Source organism: Stenella coeruleoalba, assembly GCF_951394435.1.
Source record: "Stenella coeruleoalba genome assembly, chromosome: 15".
NCBI classification, from domain to species: Eukaryota; Metazoa; Chordata; class Mammalia; order Artiodactyla; family Delphinidae; genus Stenella; species Stenella coeruleoalba.
The window spans coordinates 78,211,813-78,236,369 of NC_137161.1; the positions used below are offsets into that span (position 1 = coordinate 78,211,813).

Consider the following 24,557-nt stretch of genomic DNA (forward strand, 5'->3'; position numbering starts at 1 on the left):
AATGTATCCTCGTAAAAATAAACAGCCATCTGGGCAGTGAGATCTCTGTATTTTCCAGATTTCCACCATGGGTATGTATTCGTGTTTCCCGACCTACTAGAATGTTCTACAGCTGTTGCTACACCAGCTACCTGGGCGGAGGGCCTCTCCTTCCTTAGTCACCACTGATCTTTCCCAACATATCATGAACAGCCCCTTTGCCGTCCTGGGTTTACACAGCCTCGGGCCCCTCTGGGTCTGGGGAGAGACCCACCTTGACTTGGTGCTGCCGAGGGCAGAGACCGTCCCCAGCCACCTGCCTCTCTGGCCCCTGGCCCAGTGTCCCTAATTTAACTCAGGGCTGCTGCAGGCAGGTGGGTGAACTGGGGAGCAGCCTGGCCAGGTGGCAAGGAGCTTCCAGTGGTATGCACCCCGCCCAGGCCTCACTCACTCAGGCCCCTGGGATTGAGCCTGGTTTAGTCAGACACCCACTCTGCGCCCCCACTTAGGCTGTGCCCTGTGTTAGAACCACACACCCTTCTGCTCAACTCCAAGGCCCAGCTTAATGTCACCTCCTCCAGGAAGCCTTCCCGACCTCCAGGAATAACAGTAACAACTGCCAATCCCATTGGCTGAGCCCTTCCTATCACAGCTGGTCCAGGGCTGAGGGCTTCACAAACATCTCTCTCAAGCGTCAGCAGGGGGAAAACCGTCCTCCATGGCTCACCCCCCAATGCCCACCATTCATTCATTCAGATCACCCGGGGAGGCAGACATGACCATCTCCATCTCACCGATGAGGAAGTGAAGGCTCGGAGATGTGAAATAATGAGCCCAGAGTCACAGGGTTAGTAAGAGGCGTCTGGGGTTTCAACCTGGGTCTGTCTGAGCACCAGCCTGTGCTCTCCCATGGGCCCCCCACCACCTCGGCCCCCAGTTCCAAAGCACATCATCTAACACCCCTCCAGGCGCACAGCTACAGCCTTCCTTTCTCTAGGCTACGGCACCTGCCAACGTTCCGCCTTCCCCAGAGACCTGACCTGACCTGCTCCAGTTCACCTCGGAACCCCAGGAGCTGGCCCGCATCAGGCTTCAGCGACTGTCTAATGGACGGTTTGGGAACAGCCCTTTCTGGGGCAGGAACAGCACCCAGTGACCTCTGGTGAACCCTCGGAGGCCCCTGTGAGTCTGGACACCTTCCCAGCCCAGCGTGACAAATGGCGTTAGGAAGCACACAGCTGGCCTGCCAGCCCATCTGCCCTGGTCCCTCCAGGCTGACACCCGGCCCAGAGCGCCAATGCCTGGAAAGGCGCTGGCAGTCTCATCCCTGAGGCCTGGGGCCAGGGCCAGGTGCCCATCTCTTCTTCTAGGCAGACTGCCACCCTCTCCCATACCACGTGGGCAGAGAAAGCATTTCCAAGGGCCCTCTCTACACACAGAGGGGCCACAGGGAAGGCCGATGGGTGGGTGGGCAGACTGGCACAGAGAAATGGGGGGTGGATGGCTACCCTGGGGTGATGGCTGAGATTCAAGAAGCTGTTCGAACAGAAGACGAGCTGTCAAGGCCCCCTTGCTGGAGGGTGAGCCATGGTCAGTGGAAGAGGTCACCCCCCCAGAAGGGGGCAATGGCTGCTGGCTGCCTCTCCGGCCCCCAGTGTTTCTCCCCAAAGCCCGACACTCCGCTATTTGGGGGCTGCTCTGAATTACGTGCCGCCCGCCTGGCATCAGTGGGCCTCCCTGACGGAGCAGGGAGCCAGGTGTGGAACCAACGCTACCTCCACTACAGGTTGGGCGTCCAAGGCAAGTCATTGAAGTTCCCTTGGCCTCAGTTTCTTCATCCGTAAAAAGGGGACAAAAAAAGGTGATATACAAAGCGCTGAACTCACAGCCCAGCGTACGATCACGTGTATTTCTTGTTTTTCAAACTCGTTAAAGTATGTGCCTACCCCTGGAGAGCTATATTTTCAGGCCTCCATGGGGCCCTTCCTTCTGGGTAGGAGGGGCTGGGGATCACAGGGTGTGCAGGGGGAGGCCGACGGACTGCCTCGCCGTGTTTCTCCTCTCCGTCAGCAAAGGGAGGCCCGGCCATCCTTCCTGCTGCCGCTCATGGGAAGAGGACGGACACTGCCCGGCTCTGACACCAACCTGGGCAGAAAGTGAAGTCGGGACGGGCAGTGGCTTGAAGCTGACTCAGTGGCACAGGGCTGACAGGGTCACGGGGCCCCTGCTGCGGGGCAGGCGAGCGGACCACAGGCCGCCCACCACGGTCCTGCAGCAAGGCAGGTCCACAGAGGGCTGAGTGGCCTGTCACAGAGCAGGGATGGGCCAGCGGCCCCAGGTGGCACCAGGGGACGTGTGTCCTGCCCCCCATGGCCGATAAGAAGAGGGTCCCCGGGCCTGTGATGTTCTCATGAGCACCTGAGCCCCCGTACCCTTGTTCTGTCCTGCAGCCCCCAGAAGCACAGGCCTACCTGTCCACGGGGGCGAAGTGCTACAGATCATGGGCCTAGAGGCCGGCCAGGCCACTGGCTAGCCGTGTGACGTGGGCACATTGCTGAAACGCGAGCCTCAGTTTCCCCCTGAAGGTCAGGCTCTGGCGCCAGCCTCACAGGTGTGAGGAGTAAACGAGATGACTCCTCTGTCTGTAACCACGGTACCCAGACCACTGCCCAGCCCTAGGAGGAAGGACCTCCGGACCCACGTGAAGCGGTCAGCACAGGGTCTGACGCCCAGTAATCTCTTGGCAAGGTTTCCGCCGGGGCCACCACTGCTGCGCTTTGCTGCTCTTACCTTCACCATCTCTACCTTACTAACATCACCTGACGGCTTTCACACCTCTGAGAGTTCTGGAAAACCACCCTGGGCGTAGGCCTTGGAGCCCTGCTGCTTCCCCAGCTGACCACCTGCCTCTCCCTCCCTCTCCCCCTGGCCCTCCAAGTACTGCTCTCCCCTGAGGCCCTGCGAGAGCCTTCCTCTCTGGGAAACCCTCCCAAGCACCCCTTCCTCTGTTCCTCCTCCCTGGGGTCCCTGCAACCCGACGGCAGCTGCCACACTGCTACCCCCCTCAGTGAGTCTGGCCCCGCTCCAGGTCGCCCCTTCCTCAGAAGCCCACCGAGCCAGGCCTGGGCGCAGGGAGTGAACAGCTATAGGTGGCAGGGTCAGGGCACACGGAGGTGAGTGAGGAGTAAAGTGGATGTGACCGCGACTGTGAAATTGGAGTCCTGTCCTGCAGGCTTTCTCTGTTCCCAGCGCAGCCTCCCCAAGGGCCCAGGGCTGCCAGTGACTCTGGGCAGGAGCAGGGGAGAGGCGGCAGAGCTCCTCCCCATGTCTCCACCCGCAGGCTCTGGGATCTGCGTACGCAGCTGCCTCCGTGGAGGCCCGGCCAGCCCTGAGTGCTGACCAGGTGGTCATGCCACCCCCCGCAGGGACAGGCCCTGCTCATTCAGGGCTCGGGAGGGCCAGGACATAGCCCGGGGGACGGTGGGGGTGGTGGTGGATGCCTGGAAATGGGGCCAGGAGAGGCATTTTACGAAGCGGGTAAGCATTCACCCCCATCCCACCGCCAAGCTCGCGGGTTCCCCCGCAGACACCCCTCCCTCTGAGGCTAGGAACCCCCCCCCCATCACCCTCATCTGCTCACCAAGGCCCCTGCATTAGGGAAAGTGGGGGGCACTGACCCGGCCAGGCCCCTCCCTCCTGAACCCCCATCCCAGGCTTAGAAGTCACCAGTGCCACCCCACCACCCCTTTCTCTGTCCCAGGAACCGGGGCCAGGTCCCAGCTTGGCCTTCCTCCTCTCTGCTGGGGCCAGAGCCCAGGGAGGTGGGACAACAGAAGGGCGGGGGTCCCGCTCCAGGGCCCTGGAACCGCTGCCCCACGGTGAGCTCCACTCCGGCCTCTGGCCCTCAGCACCATGGCCCACCCCCGTGCCAAGTGGCCCCCCCCATAGCCAGCGCCTCTTACCAGGCTTTGGGATGAGTCCTTGAAAAGGCCTGGAAGAGAAACAGAGACGGGGGTGTCAGGGGAGGGCCTGGGAACTTGTGCGGAATGCGTGGGACCCACCCCAGACCTGCCGAAGCAGAATCTGCATTTTAACAAGATGCCCGGCGCTTCGTGCGCACGGGACCCTGGGGACCCTGGGACGATGCCGCAGGGCCGCTGTGCACCAGGCCAAGCAGGGTCTCCCGCTGGCTCTGCCCTGCTGGCTCCACGCCTCTTCCAGGGGATGAGGGAGTGCAGTGAGCAGGTGCCGCAGCAGGTAGACGGGGCCCATGAAGGCTGCCCCCGCTATGGTGGCTGCGGGGCAGGGGAGCTAGTCTCACTTCTGTGGGGCTCCCTGCACCCTGGCTGGCCGGCAGTCCCCCTTCCTCCAACCCCCAGGGCCCAGGGTGGTGCTGGAAGAGCTGCCTTGTCCATGGAGGGCAGGTCCACCCGAAGGAAAGGCCAAGGGTCTGTGGTGCGAGCCCCCTCCCGTGGTAGCCTCGCCTCCTCTCTGTCTCCCTTCCCCTGAGTACCTGGTGACGGTGAACTTGATCTTGTCAGCCACCGCAAGGATCCTCTCCAGGTTCTGGGAGCCAAAGGTGCAGGGCTTTCGGAAAGGGATCCCGGGGGGCAGCCCCTCGATGATCACCGAGCCGGGGTTACTCTTGATCCTCTTGTAGGGGACCTGGACCGGGTACTTGATGCCCAAGGCTTCCCCTGCGGGCAAGAGGGACAGAGGAGGTGTCAGGAGCCAGAGGCGGGGGCTGGTGGGCTGTCGGCAGCCAGGGGGTGCTCCACGCACAAGTGTGATACACCCCGCGCACAGTGGGGTACGGTGGGGGCTGTCGTGTAGCACTGCAGCAAGGCACAGTCAGTGAGGGACCGGGAAGCAGGGGCCCTGGGGGGTCGGGGGTGGGCGTGTGCCCAGGGCAGGCTGAGGAGTGGCCAGGGGACGTGTGGCTGTGGCTGCTAGGAGAGGGCAGGGGCTAACGTCAGAGGCTTCACAGCTTGAGAATCTGAAAGCCGTCTCAAGGATGGTACCTGGTGGGCACAGTTGGCCCTTCCCTACAACGATCCATCAGCCCCACAGGCTCTGCCTCACCCTGGTTCAGGATCGGCCTGGCCTGAAAGGGCGGATCGCGTCTGGGAGCAGGGAGGCCAGCCAGGGTGCGGCTCAGACCTCAGGGCTCTCTTTCCACATGTGGCGCTCGGCCTCATTCCTGTCGCCAATCCCCTCTGCAGAGGGCTGTGGCATGTCCATCCCAGGGACTGTGCCTTGTCTCACAGCCTGGGAGCAGCCCTGAGTCCACTGCTGATCCACTCTGGGCCAAGGCCTGCTGCCTGCTGTCAGGCTGATGTGAACGTCCATGGCTCTCTGACTTAGGTGGGGTGCACCATGGGAGCCCCCTCCTGGACGGAGGGCTGGACACTCCTCAGTGTCACAGGATGCCCCTTTACGAAGATGTGCTGCAGAAATCTTTGCACTAGGAGAAGTAGCTGAACTTTTTCTGGGCAATAAACTAATTTTTATCTCGTGGACACTGGGAATGGTATAACTGGCCTCATTTCCCTTTTTGCTCTGGCTCCTGGGAAACTCAGAGCTTGATGCATGCCCTGCATCTAGCAAGTACAGAATGGCTGAGTCTTCATGTCACCGCTGGCTTCGTGCCACTGCTTCAGCTTGTTTGTTTGGCTTTATTTAATTGAGATGTAATTCACGTACCATAACATTTACCATCTTAAACAATCCAGTGGTTTTTAGCGTACTCAGGAGGTTGTGAAGTCATCACCACTATCTAACTCCAGAGCGTTTTCATCACCCCGAAGAGAAACCCCATTCCCATTAGCAGTCACACCTCACTCCTTCCCTCTGTGCCCTGGCAACCAAACCAACCCACTTTCTGTTTCTATGAATTTCCAGCCTGTTTTGAATTCTTTATCCTGACTTTGCTGCAGACAGAAAGGTACTTATACCCATAATCCATGAATGGGAACACTGCCATCTCTACTTCCTCACTCCTTGCCCCCAAAAGGGCTCTTGCTAGAATGACTGACGGCCTCTGTGTTGCCCAACCCAGAAGGTATTTGCTCTCTTTTGGCAAAATCCAACACCTTGGTGTCCATGATGCCTCACTTTCTTGGTTTCCCCTTTCTGGCCACTCCTCCCCTTCCTGGACTTGACCTCTAAACACAGGGCTCCTTGGCTTTCTGCATGGGTCCTCTTTCTGCTCTCTTTGCACCCCTAGGGGTGTCTCCTCTGCTCCTGTGGTCTAATTTTTGCATCCAGTCCAGACACCTCTCCTGAACAGCAGACTTTTCTCTCTGCCTGCCTATGAGACATCTCCACTCACCCTTCAGACTCAACATATCCAAATGGAACCCATCATCTGCCCTCTTCAAACTTCCCCGCTCAGTGAGGGCGCTGCCCCTTCTCCCTGGCTGGCAGTTTGGGTATCCACCTGTCTCTGGCAGCTCTGTGCTCCCCCCTCCTCCCCCTTGTCATGGTGACAGGTCTGGGTAACCCAGGCCTAAGCCAATGAGCACATGGCATTCTCTGCCATGGGGATTGGGTAAAGACTGGACATGTGACTCAATGGGGATCAATGAGAAACAGGGGAGGGCCCAGGGAATTCTGGGAAACTATCAGGCTTTCCTGAGAAAGCCTGTGGAAAAGCCAGCTCTCTCCCTGGATGGGATGTCTGGACCAGCCGTGGTCATCCTGCTAGCAAGCAGGAAGTCAGCCTGAGATGATTCTGACACAGCGGAAGGACACCAAGTTCATTCCCTGAGCTGCTGGATCCAGCTAATCCTGAAAGCCACCCTACTGCTGCATTTCCTGAGTTATGGCTAATTGTACTGTCCAAAGACAGCTGCACCAATCTTTCTCCCATCCCACGTGCTCCTCTTATAGTGTAACATCGACACTCCCCTCCTCTTACACTAGGGTGGAACTTTGTAACTGCCTTGACCAATGCAGTACGGCAGAGGGGACACTGCACAACCTCTGAGGCTGGGTCATAAAAGGCAACGTGGCTTCCACCTGGCGCTCTCTCTCAGGACACTCAGGAGCCCCGACCAACAAGGAGGAAATCCAGCTACCATGGAGCTGCTATGCCAGAAAGCCCACGTAGAGGGGTCACACAGACACTGAGAAAGATGCTTGAGGGGCCCAGCCGTTCCAGCACCAGCTCTTTCCCCAGCCCAGGCGTCAGACATGTGAGTGAGGATGCCGTCCAGATGACCCCAGCTTCACCCGCCTTCTGCCTGCAACCCCGGGACAGACCGTGAGTGACAGCTCCCCAGCTCGGCTTGCTCCCAAAGTCCTGACTCGCTGATACCCTCAGAGATAATACATGATCATGGCTATTCTAGGCAACCACGTGTTAGGGTGATCTGTTGTGAAGTCATAGTAACTGAATCATGAGCCAATTAACCCCCTTAACGGTTGAAGCCAGTTTGGTTTTGCTACTTGAGACCGGAAAGCACCTTAACAGATACAGCTTGTCCTCCTCGAGGCAGGATGCAGCTGGATGCCTCCATTCCTCCCGCTGCCCCGTCAATCTGCGCCTGTGGTTCTCCCTCGGAAGCACATCTCACTCCATCCGGTTTCCTGCAGCATCCCGGCCAGGGCCTGCCCAAGCCATCATCACTCTCGCCGAAATACTGCTCCAGCCTCTGGGCTGGTCTCCCAGTGTCCACTCCCACCCTCCCACAGCCACTCACTTTCCTCACGGCATCCAGGGAGACACTTTAAAAGTGCAAAACTGCTCCATTTACTTCAGTCCTCCCAAAATACAAACCCGATATCATGGTTCCCTCCAAGGCCCTGGACAATTGGATCTGTCTTCTGGCCAGCTCCGCAGGGCCCTCTTCTCCCCCAGTGCCTGCCCTTACGCTTCGGCTTTTGGCTCCTTCTTATATCTATCTATCTACTTACATATATATACATATATTTGTGTGTGTATATATATATATATATATTTTTTTTTTTTTTTTTTGGCTGCACCGTATGGTTTGCAGGATCTTAGTTCCCTGACCAGGGCCCACGGCAGTGAAAGCGCCAAGTCCTAACCACTGGACCGCCAGGGAATTCCCTTGGCTCCTTCTTAAGACAAGCCTCAGGGCCTTTGCACATGTCATCACCTCAGCCAGAATGCCCTTCCTTCACACTCTGCTTGATTCCCCATCGTTCAGTTCTTTCCTCCAAGAGCCCTTCCCTGGCTTCCAATCTAAGGAGAGCTATTTTCTCTTGAGCAAGCAGCCTGCTCTTTTCCTGCATAATCATGGGACGACGCCTCACTGTCGCTGGATTCTGGGTAGAGCTGTTCTATGTCGGTCTCACGTCTCTGGTCTGCAGGGTCCCCCGAGGGCAGGGACTGCGTGGTTTTTTTGTTTGTCTGTTTGTTTCTGGCATGTGGGATCTTAGCTCCCCGACCAGGGATCGAACCCGCAGCCCCTGCAGTGGAAGCACGGAGTCTTAACCACTGGGCCGCCAGAGAAGTCCCCGTGAGACTGCGTGTTTTCTTCACTCCCTTTTCCCCAGTGCCTGGCACACAGTAAGTGCTCAAGACGTATTTGTATGCAGGTGAGCGGTCTTCCCAGAGGAGACCACGGCCAGAACCGGGTTGCTCCTGCCTCTCTTCCCTCTCGCCAGGGTGTCCCGGGGCTCACCGTATTTCTTATTGAACAGATCCTGGACCTGCTCCCTCAGCGTGTTGGCAATGTCGATCCGTGAGAGTCTGGCATCATAATTTTCTGCAAAGTGAAAAACAATTACGGATTTGGGCTGTTAAATGAAAAGGCACTTGGTGACTTTAAAGGAATACGATTTCCTAACTACGGGGAACTCCTTCTCAGGCAATTATCAGCTCCGTGGAGTGGGCCCCTTGGAGTCCTCCAGCACTAACTTCTTGACGGAGACGTGTGTTTTTTCCGGAAGGACGCGCACTCTCGCGACAACAGCGATGAGTCGGAAATTAACTGTTGACATTTGAAACCCACACCAGTGAGCCAGCCCTGGAGGTGAGAGACGCCACGGAGGGGAGCAGCCTCCTGCGTCACCGGCGGGGGGAGTGGGGCCTCGCCCAGAGTCAGGCGGGAGGCAGGAGGCAGCGCGGGGACGTGAGCTCAGTGGACAGGGCGGCCCCGCGGAGGCAGGAGCCGGCCTGGAAGCTCCTCGTGGTCACTCATTCACCCAGAGGCTATCGCTTATGGAGCCCGCGTGCCAGCACCTGCCATGAGACCCCTGGACGAGCCCCCGGCCTTGGGGAGATGAGAACCTGCACTGCCTTGTGGGAAGAGAGAGGTGGAGGATGGAGGAGGGAGGGGGTGGGTCTCTGGCTGGTCGGACCCCAGTCTGCTAAGAGGGCTGAGTATGAGGGGTCACAGGGTGAAGTGAGAGACGGAACTCCCCCGTCCCAGAAAGTTCCGGCTGCCCAGGAAGGAGTTGAGAGGCTGGGCGGTAAGCAGGTGCCCCTCTGGGATTTGGGCTCCTCCACCCACAGGGGCTGGCCCTTCCTGCCGCTGGTCTGGCTGACCCCACTTTCTCCTCTGGGTCACACTGACCACCCAGGACCCACATGGGGAGCACCCACCCTAGGGGACTCACAGCCACACCCTAGAGCTGCCCCGACATGCACGTGGACGGCTGCTCTCAGCCACCGCAGCCCCTACCGATACTACACTTGATCTTAACCAAAAGGTAATACCAGCCTCCACTGTGGGGAGGGAGCCTCCCCTGTCAGTCCCTGGCCCCTCCCTGCATCAGGCTTCCCCCATCTTCCACGCCTCTTCCTCCACGCTCACATCCTCCCGCCCCTCCTTGGCCCAACCAGGGTCCTCCTTCTTGGGAGAGCCCTCCCTGCCCTCCGTGACCTCCTCTCCTCTGATTTCAAAGCACTAAGAGCACGGCCGGCTGCCTAATACGAAGCGGGCGGGTCAGCTGCTTCCCCAGACGGACAGCAGGCCGGCTCCCGCGCCCTGTACCCCCAAACCCCCAGCCACCTTGCGGAGCCTCTCACTGGGGCTGGCAAACTCCAGCCCTGCCTGGCTGCCCGCCGGCCTCGCTCAGACCCCGGGGCCCTGAGGTTGGCGGCCAGCCCCTCCCACCCCTAGCCTGGCCCTCCAAACCCAAGCCAGGTCAAGGTCATGGCACTGGGACTGCGGACCCCATCCTGAGCTGCAACCTTACCTTGAAAGCCCTGTCTCTTCAGGCTCTCGTCCACAAGAGGGTCCCCGGAATCCCTCTCTGGGGGCGGGGGGGAGAGAAGCCAGGGTGAGCAGGCAGCTCCTGGGACCCGGGACAGAGGTGGTATCTGGTGGGGGCAAACCCAGCAGGGAGGGCAATGGGGGGATGCCAGGGTAGACGGGACCAGGACAGAGGAAGCAGGAGGAGGGGTGATGGCAGAAGCCTGGGACCCCTCCCACGCCCGGCCCGCGCCTCGGCCCATGACCCTGCGCAGGGTACCTTGGCTGTCTGTGAGGGGCTCTTTGACTCCTTCGGTGAGCAGTTCAGGCCTGCAAAACACAAGTGGGGCTATCACCAAGGTCCCTCCAGGGCTCCCCGGTACTACCCAGCTCTCCCCCTGGGCCTCAGTCTGCACATCTGTGCAGTGGGCGCTCCTGGCTCTGGACAGTCAAGGTCTGGGGTTTCTGCCTCCCAGGCAGCTGTCCTGCTGACCCACATGTGTGATCTGGGGGCTGCGCTGGGCTCTGAGGATCCAGCCAGGAGCGAAACCAGCCTGGTCCTGGCCCGGTGCAGCTGAACCCCTCACTCTCGGTTCCAGGGTCCGAGCACGTGGGCTGGGGGCCTGGGTCAGAGCACGTGGGCTGGGGGCTTCCTACGGAGCTGCAGACACGGTCGGGACTGACTGTGGCAAGATCCTGGTGTAGGGAAGGCCCAAGGTTTCTGGCTGACACCATCTCACTCTGGGGTCGGGGCCTCGGGGACCAGACCCAGCTTTACACTGATGTCTGTATCCCTGCAGACTCCACAGAGCCTGTCCTCACATTAGGTAACCCGCCGACATCCTTGAGGTAGGCACTGTTTCTATCATCCCACTTGCAGGAATGGGAGACTGAGGCATCGGGAAGGTGAGTAACGTGCCCAAGACCGCACAGCGAGAGGGGCAGAGTTCAAACTAGGCATCCCCTCCTTCTTGCCTGCAGCCTCTCCCGCTGAGGGACCCCTCCCACCCCAGGCCTGTTTTCTCATCTGAAATGGAATAATAACGCTGCCCTGGCTCAGAGGGGAACAGGCCTCATAAATCCATACTTGAAGACACAACAGGACCGCAGACAGCACTCTGGCCTGGGAGCCCTGCTCAGTGCCTGTGGGGAAATCATTACACTTTCTGGGCTTCCGCTTCCCCATAAGAAGGCAGAGAGGAAGTGATGGGGGGTCTAAATGTAGTCTGAGGGCTTTTCCAGCTCCTGAAACTGTGATCTAAGGCAGGGCTGTGCTTCCTCCCTCCCTGGTCCTGTAAGCCCAGCTCTGTGTCAGGCACAGATGCCTGCTGCCGGGAGGGACACCAAATCCTCAGCCACTTGATGGAGGGGGTGGTGCCCTGAGAGTCTGGCCTTTGGCCTCACTCCCAGGCAGGGTCTCCTGTGTCACTGCTTGGATACCCCTGTGAGGAAAAGCCCAGCACCTCCCCGGGCAGCCTCACCTACAGACTCACCCTCACACTGAACCCTGGTCCAGCATCCCTTCCCTTCGGGAGATGTGAAGGAGTGATTCTGGTACCTGTTGCACCCGCCATGCCCTGCCAGCCCTCCTCTGGCCAATGTGACCTCCCCAGTGCCCTCAGCCTGCCATTCAGCCCAGACCCCCGCCACCCAGACAGGCCTGCTACAGCTGGACAAGGTTGCACCCAAAATGGGGCACTTAGAATCAGTGCTGTATAATATAGCTTGTCTGGTCTTCAAGCCACTGTTATCAGCCAGACCTCTTGACCTCTAGGGAGGGGAGGGGGGCTGGAGACAGTCCAATCACTTGGCCAGTAAGCCAGTGAAGGCTAGCAATGAATTCCAGTAGAAGTGTGGACACTGGGGTCGGTGGAGCTGCCTGGTTGGTGAACACACTGATGTGCTGGGAGGGTGATGGGCCCTGATTTCGCAGGAAGAGGGGATGGAAGCTCCACATCCAGTCCCTCCCAAACTTTGTCCCTTATGTCTCTTCATTTGGCTGGTCCTGATTTGCATCCTTTCTATAAAACTGTCACACAGTGCTTTCCTGGGTCCTGTAAGTCGTGCTAGTTAATTATCAAACTTGGGGAGGGGTCCTGGGAACCCCTGAATTTGCAGCCAGCTGCTCAGGAGTGTCGGTGGTCTAGGGACCTTTGAACTTTAGCTGATGTTGGAAGTGGCGGTGGTCTTGCTGGGGACTGTGTCCTGAATCCGTAGGGTCTGCTAAGTCTGGGAGGTCGGCACCAGAACTGCCCTGCAGCGCTGCAATCAGACAGACCTTCTGCCACTCCTCCCCTGGACCTCAGTCTCCCATCCGTGTGAATCCACCCATGGTTTTAAATTTCCCAAGGTTTTTTTTTTTGTTGTTGGTTTGTTTTAACTTTGGAGAATTTGATGAAGCAAGGGACCCTATTTCCAGAAGAATGCACAAAAGAATATGAAAAGTTTGGATACATGTTTGTTCAAGAATCTGGGTTAAGAATGTTTTTTGATCAAAGATTTAGAAAGTTTGATTTGACTCTGTGCCAACTCTCATCACCTGGCAGCCGCTGTCTGGAGGCTGTTTAGAAGGACGTGGAATTCAGGTTTAGGTGGAAATCAGTCCGTCAGTGACATCCCTCCAAGTGCTGATTTCTCATATATTTTTTTATAGGCTCACTGTATTTCAAAATAAGGTCTTTACATGAGGACATTAGGGTGGGCCCTAATCCAATCTGACTAGTGTCCTCATAGGGAGAGGAGATTAGGTCACAGAGAGATACCAAGGATGTGTGGACAGAGAGGAATGACCATGTGAAAACTCAGCAAGAAGGTGGTTGTCTGCAAGCCAAGGAGACAGACCTCAGGGGAAACTAACCCTGCTGACACCTTGACCCTGAACTTCCAGACTCCAGAACTGCGAGAAATAAATTTCTGTTGTTTAAGCCACCCAGTCTGTAGTACTTTGTTATGGCTGCTCTGGCCAACTAATATATATATATACACACACGCACACACACACACACACACACACACACACACACACACACACACACACACATTTATACTTTATTGAGATGTAATTCACTCTTTAAGGTACACGCATCAATGGTTTTTAGTATATTCACAAAGTTGTTTATGCAGCCATACTTTTAATTCCAGAACAGTTACATCATCCCCCAAATACATATTTTTTAGAAGTAAGATTAATGAGAAGTGGCGATTTTTCACTAATATTCCCAATAGTATTTTTGACTAATTTTTTAAATGAAGAATAACAAAATAAATATACTCAAGTGCTCCATCTCTCTTCTCCGATTATCTCTTAGAATCACCCCAACTGGTCCTTAATCCTAACACCCCAACTGTTCCACTGGACAAAGTTAATCACTCTTTCCTACTTGAATCATTTTCTTCACTTGGCATTCAGAAAACGAATTATCTAAATTCACTTTTTAAAATTTATATATATATATATATTTTTTAAATGAACTCCTGATACAGGCAACCACATGGATGAATCTCAAAAGCTGAGTGAAAGAGCCAGACCCAATGAGATGCACAATGTATGATTCCATTTATATGACATTCTGGAAAAGGCAAAATGGCAAAAAAATGATCAACTACCAGGTCGCAGGGTCTGGGGTAGCCAACAAAAGGGCACAAGGGAAGCTTGTGGAGTGATGGAACTGTTTTGTGTCTTGATGGTAGTGATGTGACAGTGTGAGTTTGCCAAAAATCAAAGAGTTGTGCATTTTAAAAGGGTGAGTTTTACTGAATGTAAATTAAACTTCAATAAACCTGATACTAAAAAAAAAAAAAAATCTTAATTGAGTACCTACACTGTGCCAGGTCTTTTGCTAAGCCTTGACCTCCAGGGCCACTCCATAATTGGTACAGTATGCCCCATTTAATGCCCTGAACAACCTACCCAAGGTCAGGGGGCGTAACAGGAGGAGCTGGGCTTAGACCCAGGAGCCTGCGAGTCACCCAAGGGCTTCCAGTTCTCAGTTTGAGGGGGTGGATGAGGCAAGCAGTCCCCATGTGCTACGTCCCTCCTGAATGCTGACAGGTTCCCATGTTCTGTCCCCACCCCGGCCTCTCTCCTGAGTCTGACCCCCGTAAATCCACCTGCCAACCCTCTCTGGAAGGCCCCCACGCACCTCAAACATAACACACAGCAGACTCACATCCCATATATCAGCAGATTCTACCAGCCTCATCTTCAAAACACTGTCTGAATCTGACAACTTTTCACCATCCCACCCCTACCTTTACCTAATCCAAGATGCCACTGTGTCCCCTGGGCCAGGAACAGCCTCCTCACTGGTCCCCGTTTCTGCCCCTGCCCATCCTCCTCAAAAACTTCCGGTGAGTCCTTGTTAAATTTGAAATAAAAACCAGATTCTTTAAACCAGTCTAAGACCCTGTATGATCCAGCTCCTGCTATCTCTTGGGCCTCGCCACTCTCACTCTTCCCTCACTCCCCCTGCACCAGTCACAATGGCGCCTTGCTAGACTTCAAACACACAAGGATGTCCCTGCCTCAGGGCTTTTGCACCTGCTGTTCCCGCTGCTTCAATGCTCTTCCATGGCAAATAATTTGCAAACCTTGCTTCATTAAGTCTCTGCTCCAAAGTCCCCTCCGTGGACAGGTTCCTCCTGCCCCTCCTCCTTTGCCCCTTTAACCTGCATCATGGCATTTATCTCTACCTGATACTATATTGTGATTCAATTCCGTGAGATCAGCCAACTCGAGGGCAGGACTCGGTGGCATTTGCGGCTGCGTCACTCCTGGAACACGGTGGGCACTCAAGGTGTATTTGTGGAAGGAAGGAACCACGTGTCCACCATTTGCATCTCCTGGAGCATCACCCTCTCTGCTTCTCCTGGCGCAAACCAGGCCCCACGGGAGAGCTCCCTGCTCCGCACCCCATCACCAGCCTGCCACTCGAGGCGTGAAGGACACTGTGAGTCTCCCAATTTGGGGGCCATCTACTCCCCCAGGGACAACAAACCCTTAAGAGTCTCCTCTTTCTTGTCACTTCCAACCAAACCAAAAGTAAATTTATAAGACATCGCGTTAATACACAGAAGCCAAAAAACACAAAACAGGTCTTCCCTGGTGGTGCAGTGGTTGGGGGTCCGCCTGCCGATGCAGGGGGCGCGAGTTTGCGCCCCGGTCCGGGAGGATCCCACATGCCGCGGAGCGGCTGGGCCCGTGAGCCGTGGCCGCTGGGCCTGCGCGTCCGGAGGCTGTGCTCCGCAGCGGGAGAGGCCACACAGTGAGAGGCCCGCGTACCACAAAAAAAAAAAAAACAAAAAACACAAAACAGTTCACCCCAGGTCCTCCCTCACCTTTTAAAAATTTAGTAGGTGCCTCCGTCTCCTCCAAAGGGACTTTATATCTGAGCCGGCACACAGGCTGGACACACTGGAGCTCCCTGGGTCCTCGCTGACAAAAATCAGATGCCCGAGGAAACAGAAGAGACTCAAAATGCCAATGCCTGATTTTCCAGTCCTGGGGTCATGGGGCATTGTCCTCAGCCTGGATGCCCCCTGGCCCAGAGGTGCTCAGAATTACCCAGGAGGTCAAGCTGGCGGGAGTTCTCCCATTCTACACCTGGGTAAACTGGGGGCTGTTCTCGTGGGACTGAGAGGGCGTCAGTCTAGTTGCTTAAGGTCCTTCAGGCCTGGGCTGGGCCTGGGCAACCTCGTGCCTGCTCAACTGAGGCCAAACCTCATCGAATGCCCTATTTTTTTTAAGAAAAAAGCCTTCCCCAGTCTGAAGAGGAAGATGGCTACTTGGTGCTGCTCCTGGGTGCCGGGCGAGCCTGGAAGGGCTCCCGTGGACCCGGCCGGGCCTCACCTCTTGATGACGAACTGGATGCTGTTGCTGGCCTCCAGGATCTTCCGGAGCTTGGCGATCCCGAAGCAGTTGGGCCTGCGGAGGGAGATGCCTTCAGGCAGCCCCACCACAAACAGCTCCTCTGGGTACATCAGGAACTTGGAGTAGGGCACCTTGACAGGCTCCGAGATGCCAATGGCCTTGGCTGCAGAGATACGGCTGCTGTAGGGCCACCCAGACCTATGGGGCCACGAGCCTCAACTCCCACCTCCCATGTCTGCATGGGGGGGCCGCAGGTGCTGGAGCCCTTTTGAAACTTAGCCCTTAGTTGAACCCTCCTGACCCTCCTGAGGTAAGTACTGTTAGCCCCAGGCTGTGGGTAAGAGACCCAGAGCCCAGAGGGGATGTGACCTGTCTCAGGTCTCAGAGCCCCAGAGCTGGGGGATGTGAACCCAAGTAAGTGGGTAAGACCTATGCTCAGTTCATGCCCTCATACCCAGGCAATGCAGGAGAAACTGCTGACAGCTGGTGAGACCTGGCATCGGCTCCACCCAAGTCCACTTGTCCCTGTGCTGCCAGAAAGGCCCTCCAGAGGGTCCCCCTGCCACCATAAATAACCCCAACCCCCTGCATGGCCCAACACCACGCCTTGGGAACCAGAGACATCTGAGGCCCAGGCCAGGCACTGCCGCTCACTAGTTCTGGGGCCTAGGACAAGCCACATCGCTTCCCCAGGCCTCATTTTCCTCATCTGTAAAATGGGCATTAGGACACAGGCGTTTTGTGAGATGGGATGGGAGAAGCACCTCGCCAGTGCCTGGCCAACCACAAGGGCTGAATGAAGAGCAGGCTTCTCCCTGCCTCCCTGTTTTCTTTCCTGGTCTTTCTAGTAGGAAAGACCTTGTTATCCATCTGTCCTCCTGAGGACCCTGAACAAGGGTGTCTGTGGGTACAGAGGGGCAGTGACAGCAGTCAGAGAGGCCTCTGTAAGCTGAGGCTGAGGCAGACCATGAGTGAGTGTGAGCCTGTTGAAGGAGGAGGTGGGGACGCTGCGTTTCAGAGGGTGGGGTTCTCTGGCAGTGCCTCAGTCTCCCAGGGAGGGAGGTCTAGAGCTGAGGAAGGGGCAGGATGGCAGGCCCTGCGGAGCCCCGGCCCTTTCCCAGTTGGTCCCAGCCCCTCCGGCCCCTCCCTCCTCTGTCTCTGTTCCAGGAGCAGCTGGGATGGGGGATCAGGCCCTCTGAAAACAGGGCAGCTGGAGGGAGGCCTGGATGCCCTCGACCCTACCCGGCTCCTCGCTCACCGTATCGCGTGTTGAAAAGCAGCTCCACCTGCTTCCGCAGAGGCCGGATCACGTCACCATGACTGTCTGAAAGGCAAAGAACAGTTTGGTGAGCCTCCCCAGTGGCAGCAGGACCCTGCTTCTCAGCTCATGTCCTAGGTCTGCTGGCACCAAGAATGACCCTGTGCTGGGACCTTGGAATGGGGAAGGGTAATGGTGGCAGTAACCTACTTCCTCAGAAGTGGCATCCCTGCAGACAGGTCCACAATTCTGGGGCTCAAATACCTGCTTGTGAAATCGGATCTAGGGCATTACCAGGACTGAATGGAAGGTTTTGAGGCCTAAGAATGACCATGGGCCTTTCTATGTGAATGTCACTCTAGACCAGCACCGTAAGTGACTTTGCTAGCTTGTGAACTCTAAGCCTGCAAATTGAGTATGCCGCCACTAGGTGGCAGTGGATGTTGATTAAAACTTCAGAGTTCCTCCCCTGCCAGGCTGGGTTTGGGATTGGGAAAGTGACGCTCCTCTCCTCTGACACCCACTCATTCCGTTCCAGGGGTGGAAACAGACCCATCCTCACCTTGATCTCCCTGCCTGTCCTACTCCCACCCTCCGCAGGGTGGGAATGAGCAGTGTTCCTGAGATTGAACATGTCTATTGGACACAAAGCCAATTTTGTGCTTTCAGGCCTAAATTCGACTTGCTCAGGAAGACTCAGCCTTAAAACCTTTGTGGAAAGAGGCAGGGTGTATATAAAAACAAAATAAGAAAGGCTTACAATTTCCTTTACCAGAAAGAGCTGCTTCTACCTCTGACCGTGTACCTCTTAGTTCTACAAGACAGGTCTATAAACCTCCTCCCAACTCAGGCAGCCCACAGGACACCCACCCCCAAACCCGGTGTTGGGAAGAGACAAAAAGGAGATGCAGGACTGGGGAGGGGAGGAGACGTGGGGGGGGGTGAAAAATGGGGGGTGAACAGTGCCTCACCCTCCACAGGCCTCTCCTCAGGCCGCGGGTCCTCGCTGGGGCCTTTGTCTGAAAAAGAGGGTGCCAGGCAGCCATGTTCATCATCTCCTGCACCACCAAAGTCAGGGCAGACAGGTGGGGAACGGCAGGCCCAGACTCTGGAGCACGGCATGGTGACTCCCAGATGGGATCATGGACCCCAATTTTGCACAAGCACCTGCCCTCGCCTCCATGTGAGTTTCAGAGACCAGATATCCTGTGACATTTGGTAAACACCCCGTGGAGACCAGCCCTGCACCAGCCTGTCCTTCCATCTACTGACTGCCAGGTTCTGTTCTAGGCATTGAGGACACACGGGAACAAGACAAAGCCTTGTCTTCCTGGTGTGATGTCAAACATTACATATGATGCCAGATGGCAGTGATGCCGTCAAGAAAAACAGAGGGAATTCCTTGGCGGTCCAGTGGTTAGGGCTCCACGCTTCCACTGCAGGGGGCAGAGGTTCTATCCCCAGTCAGGGTACTACGATCCCACATGTCAGGTGGCATGGCTGGGTAAGGGGATGGAGGAAAGGCAGGTGGGGGCGTGGAGCCATCTAGGATCACGTGGTCCCAAAGCATCTGACAAGATGACACTGGCTCTGGCCTGGGCACAAGGGACCCAACCTTGTCCCCAGGTGCCCGTCCAACAGGCAGCAAGGTCGTGGCACAGTGAACAACAGGGGAGGTGAGGGCTCAAGCTATACAGGGGAGGGGTGAGACTGGCCCTGGGGGGCTGAGGGGGGGTACACCTGGGCTGGACCCAAGTGTCCAGGGAAAGCAGTGGGGTGGGAGAGGGACACAGGCAGGGAGGGGGGAAGTGTGTGTGGGGAGGGTGGTGGCAAACTCAGAGATGGCAGATTTCCGCAGCAGGATGAACTCCAAGTGCGGACAGTGGAAGTGGGGTGCAGGGGGTGCGGCACAGGCCGACCGGCGGGCTGCAGGGCCTCCATCAGCAGCAGCTCTTTGGTGCCAAGAGCTGGAGGAAGGTGTGGGGACTCTCAACACTTGAAAGAACCAGAAGGAAACTGCGACTTAGGAAGTTTGCTGTGCGTTTGCCAGGTGCTTTCCCAGGCAGGGCTAACCCTTAAACAGCCCTTCTCAGCCCCTGACACGAGGCTGACCTGGTGAGGGGTGGAGAAGTTGGACCTGGGTCTGCTCTTGGCCAGCCGGTGGAGAGGATGCTCGGTGATGAGGGATGCAGGGATGTGCCAGATGGGATCGTGAGGGGGATGGAAAGGGGCTGATCCTGGGAGAGCTGCCCATGGTCAAGGCCCACTCACGGACGGAGGGAAGGGGAGTCTGCATCTGGGATTGCCAGACAAGCCTAAGCCTTGGGGCTCAGCCCGGAAGGTTCTGGAAGGTTTCATCTATGCTCAGCCTCTGACTTAAAAAGGGCCAGGCCTGAGCTTTCGGCCTAAATTTTCCTCATGGCAATAGGTACACTATGGGCCCACCTGACTCTGCCTGGAGGCTTTTTTCTGGCTGTGGGAGCAGACCAGCAAGGTACAAGGGCTGGGATCAATGCCTGGAAAGAGCTCTCAGCCAGTGATGGAGGGCAGATCACCAGCCCAGCTCCCAGCTTCCTCAGCTGCGTTAACTCAGGTGTGTGATTTACGTGGGCTCCCGTGGTCCCTCAGCTCAGCTGCCCACAGGGGTGACGGGCCTGACGGCACTGCTGTCCTGTCCAGTCCCCCTTCGTACCAGGACTGCCCTTCCCGGACTCTCCTCCCAAATGAATGAAGGCCCCTGTCTCAGGGGAAGCCCCTGGGGGATCCCAAACTCACCAACTTCATCTTTGCCATTTCTAGACAGAGAGGGGCAGACAGGAGGAGAGGAGTCTGGTGGGGACAGAGGGACAAGCAGTGCTGCCAGGGAGGGTTCCCTGAATCAGGGAGCTGGATCTGTCTCAGGGCGGAGGGAGATGCCCAGATGTCACAGTGGCAGCACCGATCAAGTTCACGAAATGGCTTGAGAGGAACAAGTGGGGAGACCAGGAAGTCTGTCCCCGCTCTGAGCTGTCCGTGTGTGCAGGGCCACCCCCAGGCGGTAGCAACAATCTGAGAGCCAGGCAGATGACCGGACCCAGACACCCACAGGGAACCAGCTCAGCTCTGTGGCTCCACTAAGGAGGGGTTTCTGCCAGCCTTTGTTGTAGGACCCTGAAAACAGAAGGAAGCGGGGCCGGGTCCTCTCCTGGGGGGCGGGGGGCTCTTTCAAAGGCAGCAGGAGATGATGACCTATGTACTTTGGGGGCCCTAATTCCAAACGTGAGAAAGTTGCCTGCTTTTCCCCCCCGCCCCCTGGCATGGTGCGGGGCTACTTACCCCGAACAAACCCGTCCATGTGCTCACTGCCTCCCCATTTTCAACCTTGGTAAACGATCGAGGGCATGACTAGAGATGCCCAAGGCACCAGGTGAGCAAACGAGGGGTGATTTGTACAATACAGTAACACCACCAGCTGGGAGAAGCCTTTCCGATAGAAATCGCACCATGCTGGTCCACGGCCCCCCAACCCCAGGGGCCTCCACAGATCGGGACCCCCTTGGTCTTCTTTTTTTTTTAATTTATTAAATTTATTTATTTTTGGCTGCGTTGGGTCTTCGTTGCTGCGCACGGGGCTTTCTCTAGTTGCGGCGAACGGGGGCTACTCTTCGTTGCAGTGTGCGGGCTTCTCATTGCGGTGGCTTCTCTTGTTGTGGAGCACGGGCTCTAGGTGCGCGGGCTTCAGTAGTTGTGGCCTGAGGGCTTAGCTGCTCCATGGCATGTGGGATCTTCCCGGACCAGGGATCAAACCCATGTCCCCTACACTGGCAGACGGATTCTCAACCACTGCACCTCCAGGGAAATCCCCCTCGGTCTTCTTAATTCTGCTGTGAATGCAGCCAGGTGACATGCGACTTCTTAAAGACCAGGCCACACTGTCAGCTCATCCTGAGCCTTTGGTCCACTACACTCCCCGCACAGTTACCGGATTGCTTCCAATTCCACTCATGCCCAGCCCGTGCCTGACAATCTTCTTTCTTCATTACCAAGGTATTAGAAGCACATCGCAACTGATTCAGGGAGTGACAAAGATAGATCACTTAACCTAACATAGCTACTTTTTTGATATTTTCCCCCTCCAAAACAGTGATCATGTGTTCAACACAGTTGTAAACACCATCAGCTTTGTGTCTTCTACAGTCTCCCTCGTTGCCTCTTTTTAGTGGCTAATAGTCCATCGGGAGGATACCGTTAACAGTTCCCTGACAGCTGAACGAGCTTGCTGCAATCTTGCATGGTCATCATTAACGCTGGCACGAACATCTCCGTGCAGAAAACACTTCACATTTCAGACAATTTCCTCGGACCGGGTTCCTGCTGGACGTGGGGGGGGGGGGGTGGTGCTCATTTTTACGGCTCTTCAGGCTGACACATTTCCCTAAAAAGCTATTTGCCCATTTGCGTTCTTACCAGCGCCAGGTCTGTGCCCATTTCCCCATGCGCTCAGCCAAAGTTCTGTTCAGTTAAAAGGTGCAAGAGATGCCCCTTTGTTCAAGCCCCTGTTTCTCTGTGGCTGCATGCGTTTGTTTACTGTCTGTCTCTTCTTCTGTGGCAGGTACTGGGATGTACTGACTACTCAGATCCCCTTCAAGGAAGAGCTTGTTGGCCTAGCAGCAGGGAGTGTGGTCAGCGGGCAGCTGCCCCTTCAAGGACTGCCCTTCCAGGGTGGCCCGCATCTCGTGACTGATTGAGGTGGAGGTATAAAGGCCAGGGTATCCAGTGCAACTGGGAGCAACTCTGAGGGGCCTTTCTGGCTCCGAGCTCCCCGTGGGGTTGGTGGACGTGTTGCTGCAGCCAGATCATGGCTTGCCTTCCCCCTCGTCCCCCTTGTGCTTCTGTCCCCTCCCTTACATAGGTGTTGATCCCAACGGCAGCCCCTAATAAAAACCCCACACATTAAACTCCATCTCAGAGACTGGGCCCCACGAACACAACCCATGACACACGTCCTGGGGCTGTGAATTTTTCTTGTGCGTTTCAGCCCAGTGTTCTGGTCTGTCAAGGCCATGGGGAACACCATTCTTGGATGGACTGACCATTCCTCCCCAAGGATCTGCAAATTGCATAATCTTGCTGCCTAAGGCCCCTTTATCCAACTAACTGACAAATGTTTGAGGAAGGACCAAGCCCTCCAGGACAACAGGGGAAACCTTCCCCGTGTGGAGGCTGGGGTCCCCCTGCAGCCCTCCCTTTTTTTGCTTGAAATTCAAATAACTTTTATTTAAATTGAAAACAATACTTAAAACTGCATTTAGAGTCAAAACCCTTTTTTTTTTTTTTTTTTTTTTTTTGCGGTACGCGGGCCTCTCACTGCTGTGGCCTCTCCCGCCGCAGAGCACAGGCTCCGGACACCCAGGCCCAGCAGCCATGGCTCACAGGCCCAGCCGCTCCGCGGCATGTGGGATCTTCCCGGACTGGGGCACGAACCCGCGTCCCCTGCATTGGCAGGCGGACTCCCAACCACTGCGCCACCAGGGAAGCCCAAAACCCTTTTGTTTATAAAATCATGAGGAGCTTCCGCAGCTGGAGGGTCCTCTGGAGATCTCGATGTCGTATGAGCCAACTCCGTCCCGTGGATGACCCCACACTGGGTCCCCTCTGATGGCTCCCAGTCGCCCATGTAGAAATCTGTTCCAGAACTGTGCCTGGGACTAACGCACGGTCCACCTGTTTGCAATTGGGGCAAAACCTCATCTCCAAGTCTATCTCTGTTGTCACCGCATCTGTGTCCGCTGGGACTTCTCACGTCCTATGCACGTCTTAGGTATTATCCATAGATCACACACATCCACAGCAGCTCCGAGGACCCTTCATATCTCCTTATCGAACTGGACTCCCAGGTCCTCCTCACTCTTTCCTGTTTCCAGACCATTCTCCCTGACAGAGAAGACGGAAGCAGACGAGGAGCAGAGAGATTCTGCCTTTATCCTGTCACCAATTAACGCGGCACCACCCATCTGGGCCTGTAGGAAACCTTCTTATTTATTTTTCCAGTCACTTGTTTATTTTTGGTAGGGGAAACGTTAAAAAGTGCAGTAAAGCATACAGAATATTACCACAAACACTCATGGACCTATCAGCCGGAATGAATACACATTAGCATTTTGTCATAGTTGCACACGATTTCTAAAAATAAAACATTAGCAATACTATTGTTACGTCTCCAAACTTACAGAAATGCCATATTGTCTATATCCTTCTGCACTTGCTTTTCACATTGAACATTATGAGGTTTCTTCACACTGTGCATTTAAATACACCTACTACGCTTTTGCACAGTATCCTTAAGCAATACCCACCCCTCTCCCCTCCTAATCAAGCCCACACCAGACATCACAGGCAAGGGAAACGAATTCCAGCCATCTTCCTAAAGTTTCCTGCCCTGGCCCTGCATCCCTTGTTACACAGCCTTCCAAACTCAAATCATCTAAGTACTAATATCGTTTTCTGCCATGTCCGCAAACCTTCTATAATTTACATACTGTTTGTCTTTATAATGATTCACTTAAAAAAAATTTTTTTTTTTTATTTTTTGGCTGTGCCACGCGGCACGCGGGATCTTAGTTCCCCAACCAGGGATCAAACCTGCGCCCCCTGCAGTGGAAGCGCGGAGTCTTAACAACTGGACCGCCAGGGAAGTCCTATAATGATTCACTTTCTAAAAACATTAACCACGTGTAATAATTCTTACTTCTTATTATCAATAATAACATCTGTTGAGAATGGCTGGAGCTGAGCGTTGGGCATGTGAGATTCATTAAGCTATTCTTTTCAACTTCGGGTGGTTTTGAACATTTCCAAAATAAACTTTCATAAACAAAACACACAGAACCCGACCCTCTCCCTGCTGCTATCCACCTGCCCAACCATTCCTCTTGCCTAAATTATCGTCAGAGTCTGTTTCTGTCCTTGTCCCCAGACCTTCTGCAGTCTGTTCTCAGCTCCATGGTCAGAGTAAACACCGTTAAAGTGTACTCCATTAGCGCCAACCCCCACACTGGTTCCTGTCTCTTCAGAGTTAAGTCTCCAGTCCTTCCTTTGATGTACACAACCCTGCATAACTCACCCAGCACCTCCCTTTCCCCACCTCACTCTGTTCCAGCCACCCGGCCTCCTTGCTGTTGCTGAGACATGCTGGGCATAGCCCACCTCAGGGCCTTTGCCCATGCTGCTCCCTCTGCCTGGAAAGTTCTGTCCTGATATCCACACGGCTCCTGCCCGCACCTCCTTCAGGTCTTTGCTCCAATGT

The 24,557-nt window shown here is 55.7% G+C and overlaps 1 protein-coding gene across 5 annotated transcripts in view; it reads right to left on the reverse strand.

Annotated features, from left to right (window-relative positions):
* The window catches only part of GTF2IRD1 (GTF2I repeat domain containing 1), a 112,186-nt gene that overhangs the window by 26,857 nt on the left and 60,772 nt on the right, over positions 1-24,557 (reverse strand). For 2 of the 5 annotated variants that reach the window (XM_079899148.1, XM_079899146.1), the window contains 7 exons: positions 18,244-18,291; positions 17,273-17,338; positions 15,994-16,177; positions 10,150-10,475; positions 8,631-8,714; positions 4,493-4,676; positions 3,942-3,970 (listed from right to left, as the gene is read on the reverse strand). In XM_079899148.1, coding sequence (XP_079755274.1) covers positions 3,942-3,970; positions 4,493-4,676; positions 8,631-8,714; positions 10,150-10,475; positions 15,994-16,177; positions 17,273-17,338; positions 18,244-18,291 — 921 coding nt within the window. The remainder of the gene's footprint in view (positions 1-3,941; positions 3,971-4,492; positions 4,677-8,630; positions 8,715-10,149; positions 10,476-15,993; positions 16,178-17,272; positions 17,339-18,243; positions 18,292-24,557) is intronic. The other 3 variants (XM_079899149.1, XM_079899150.1, XM_079899147.1) reach the window with 3 other exon arrangements.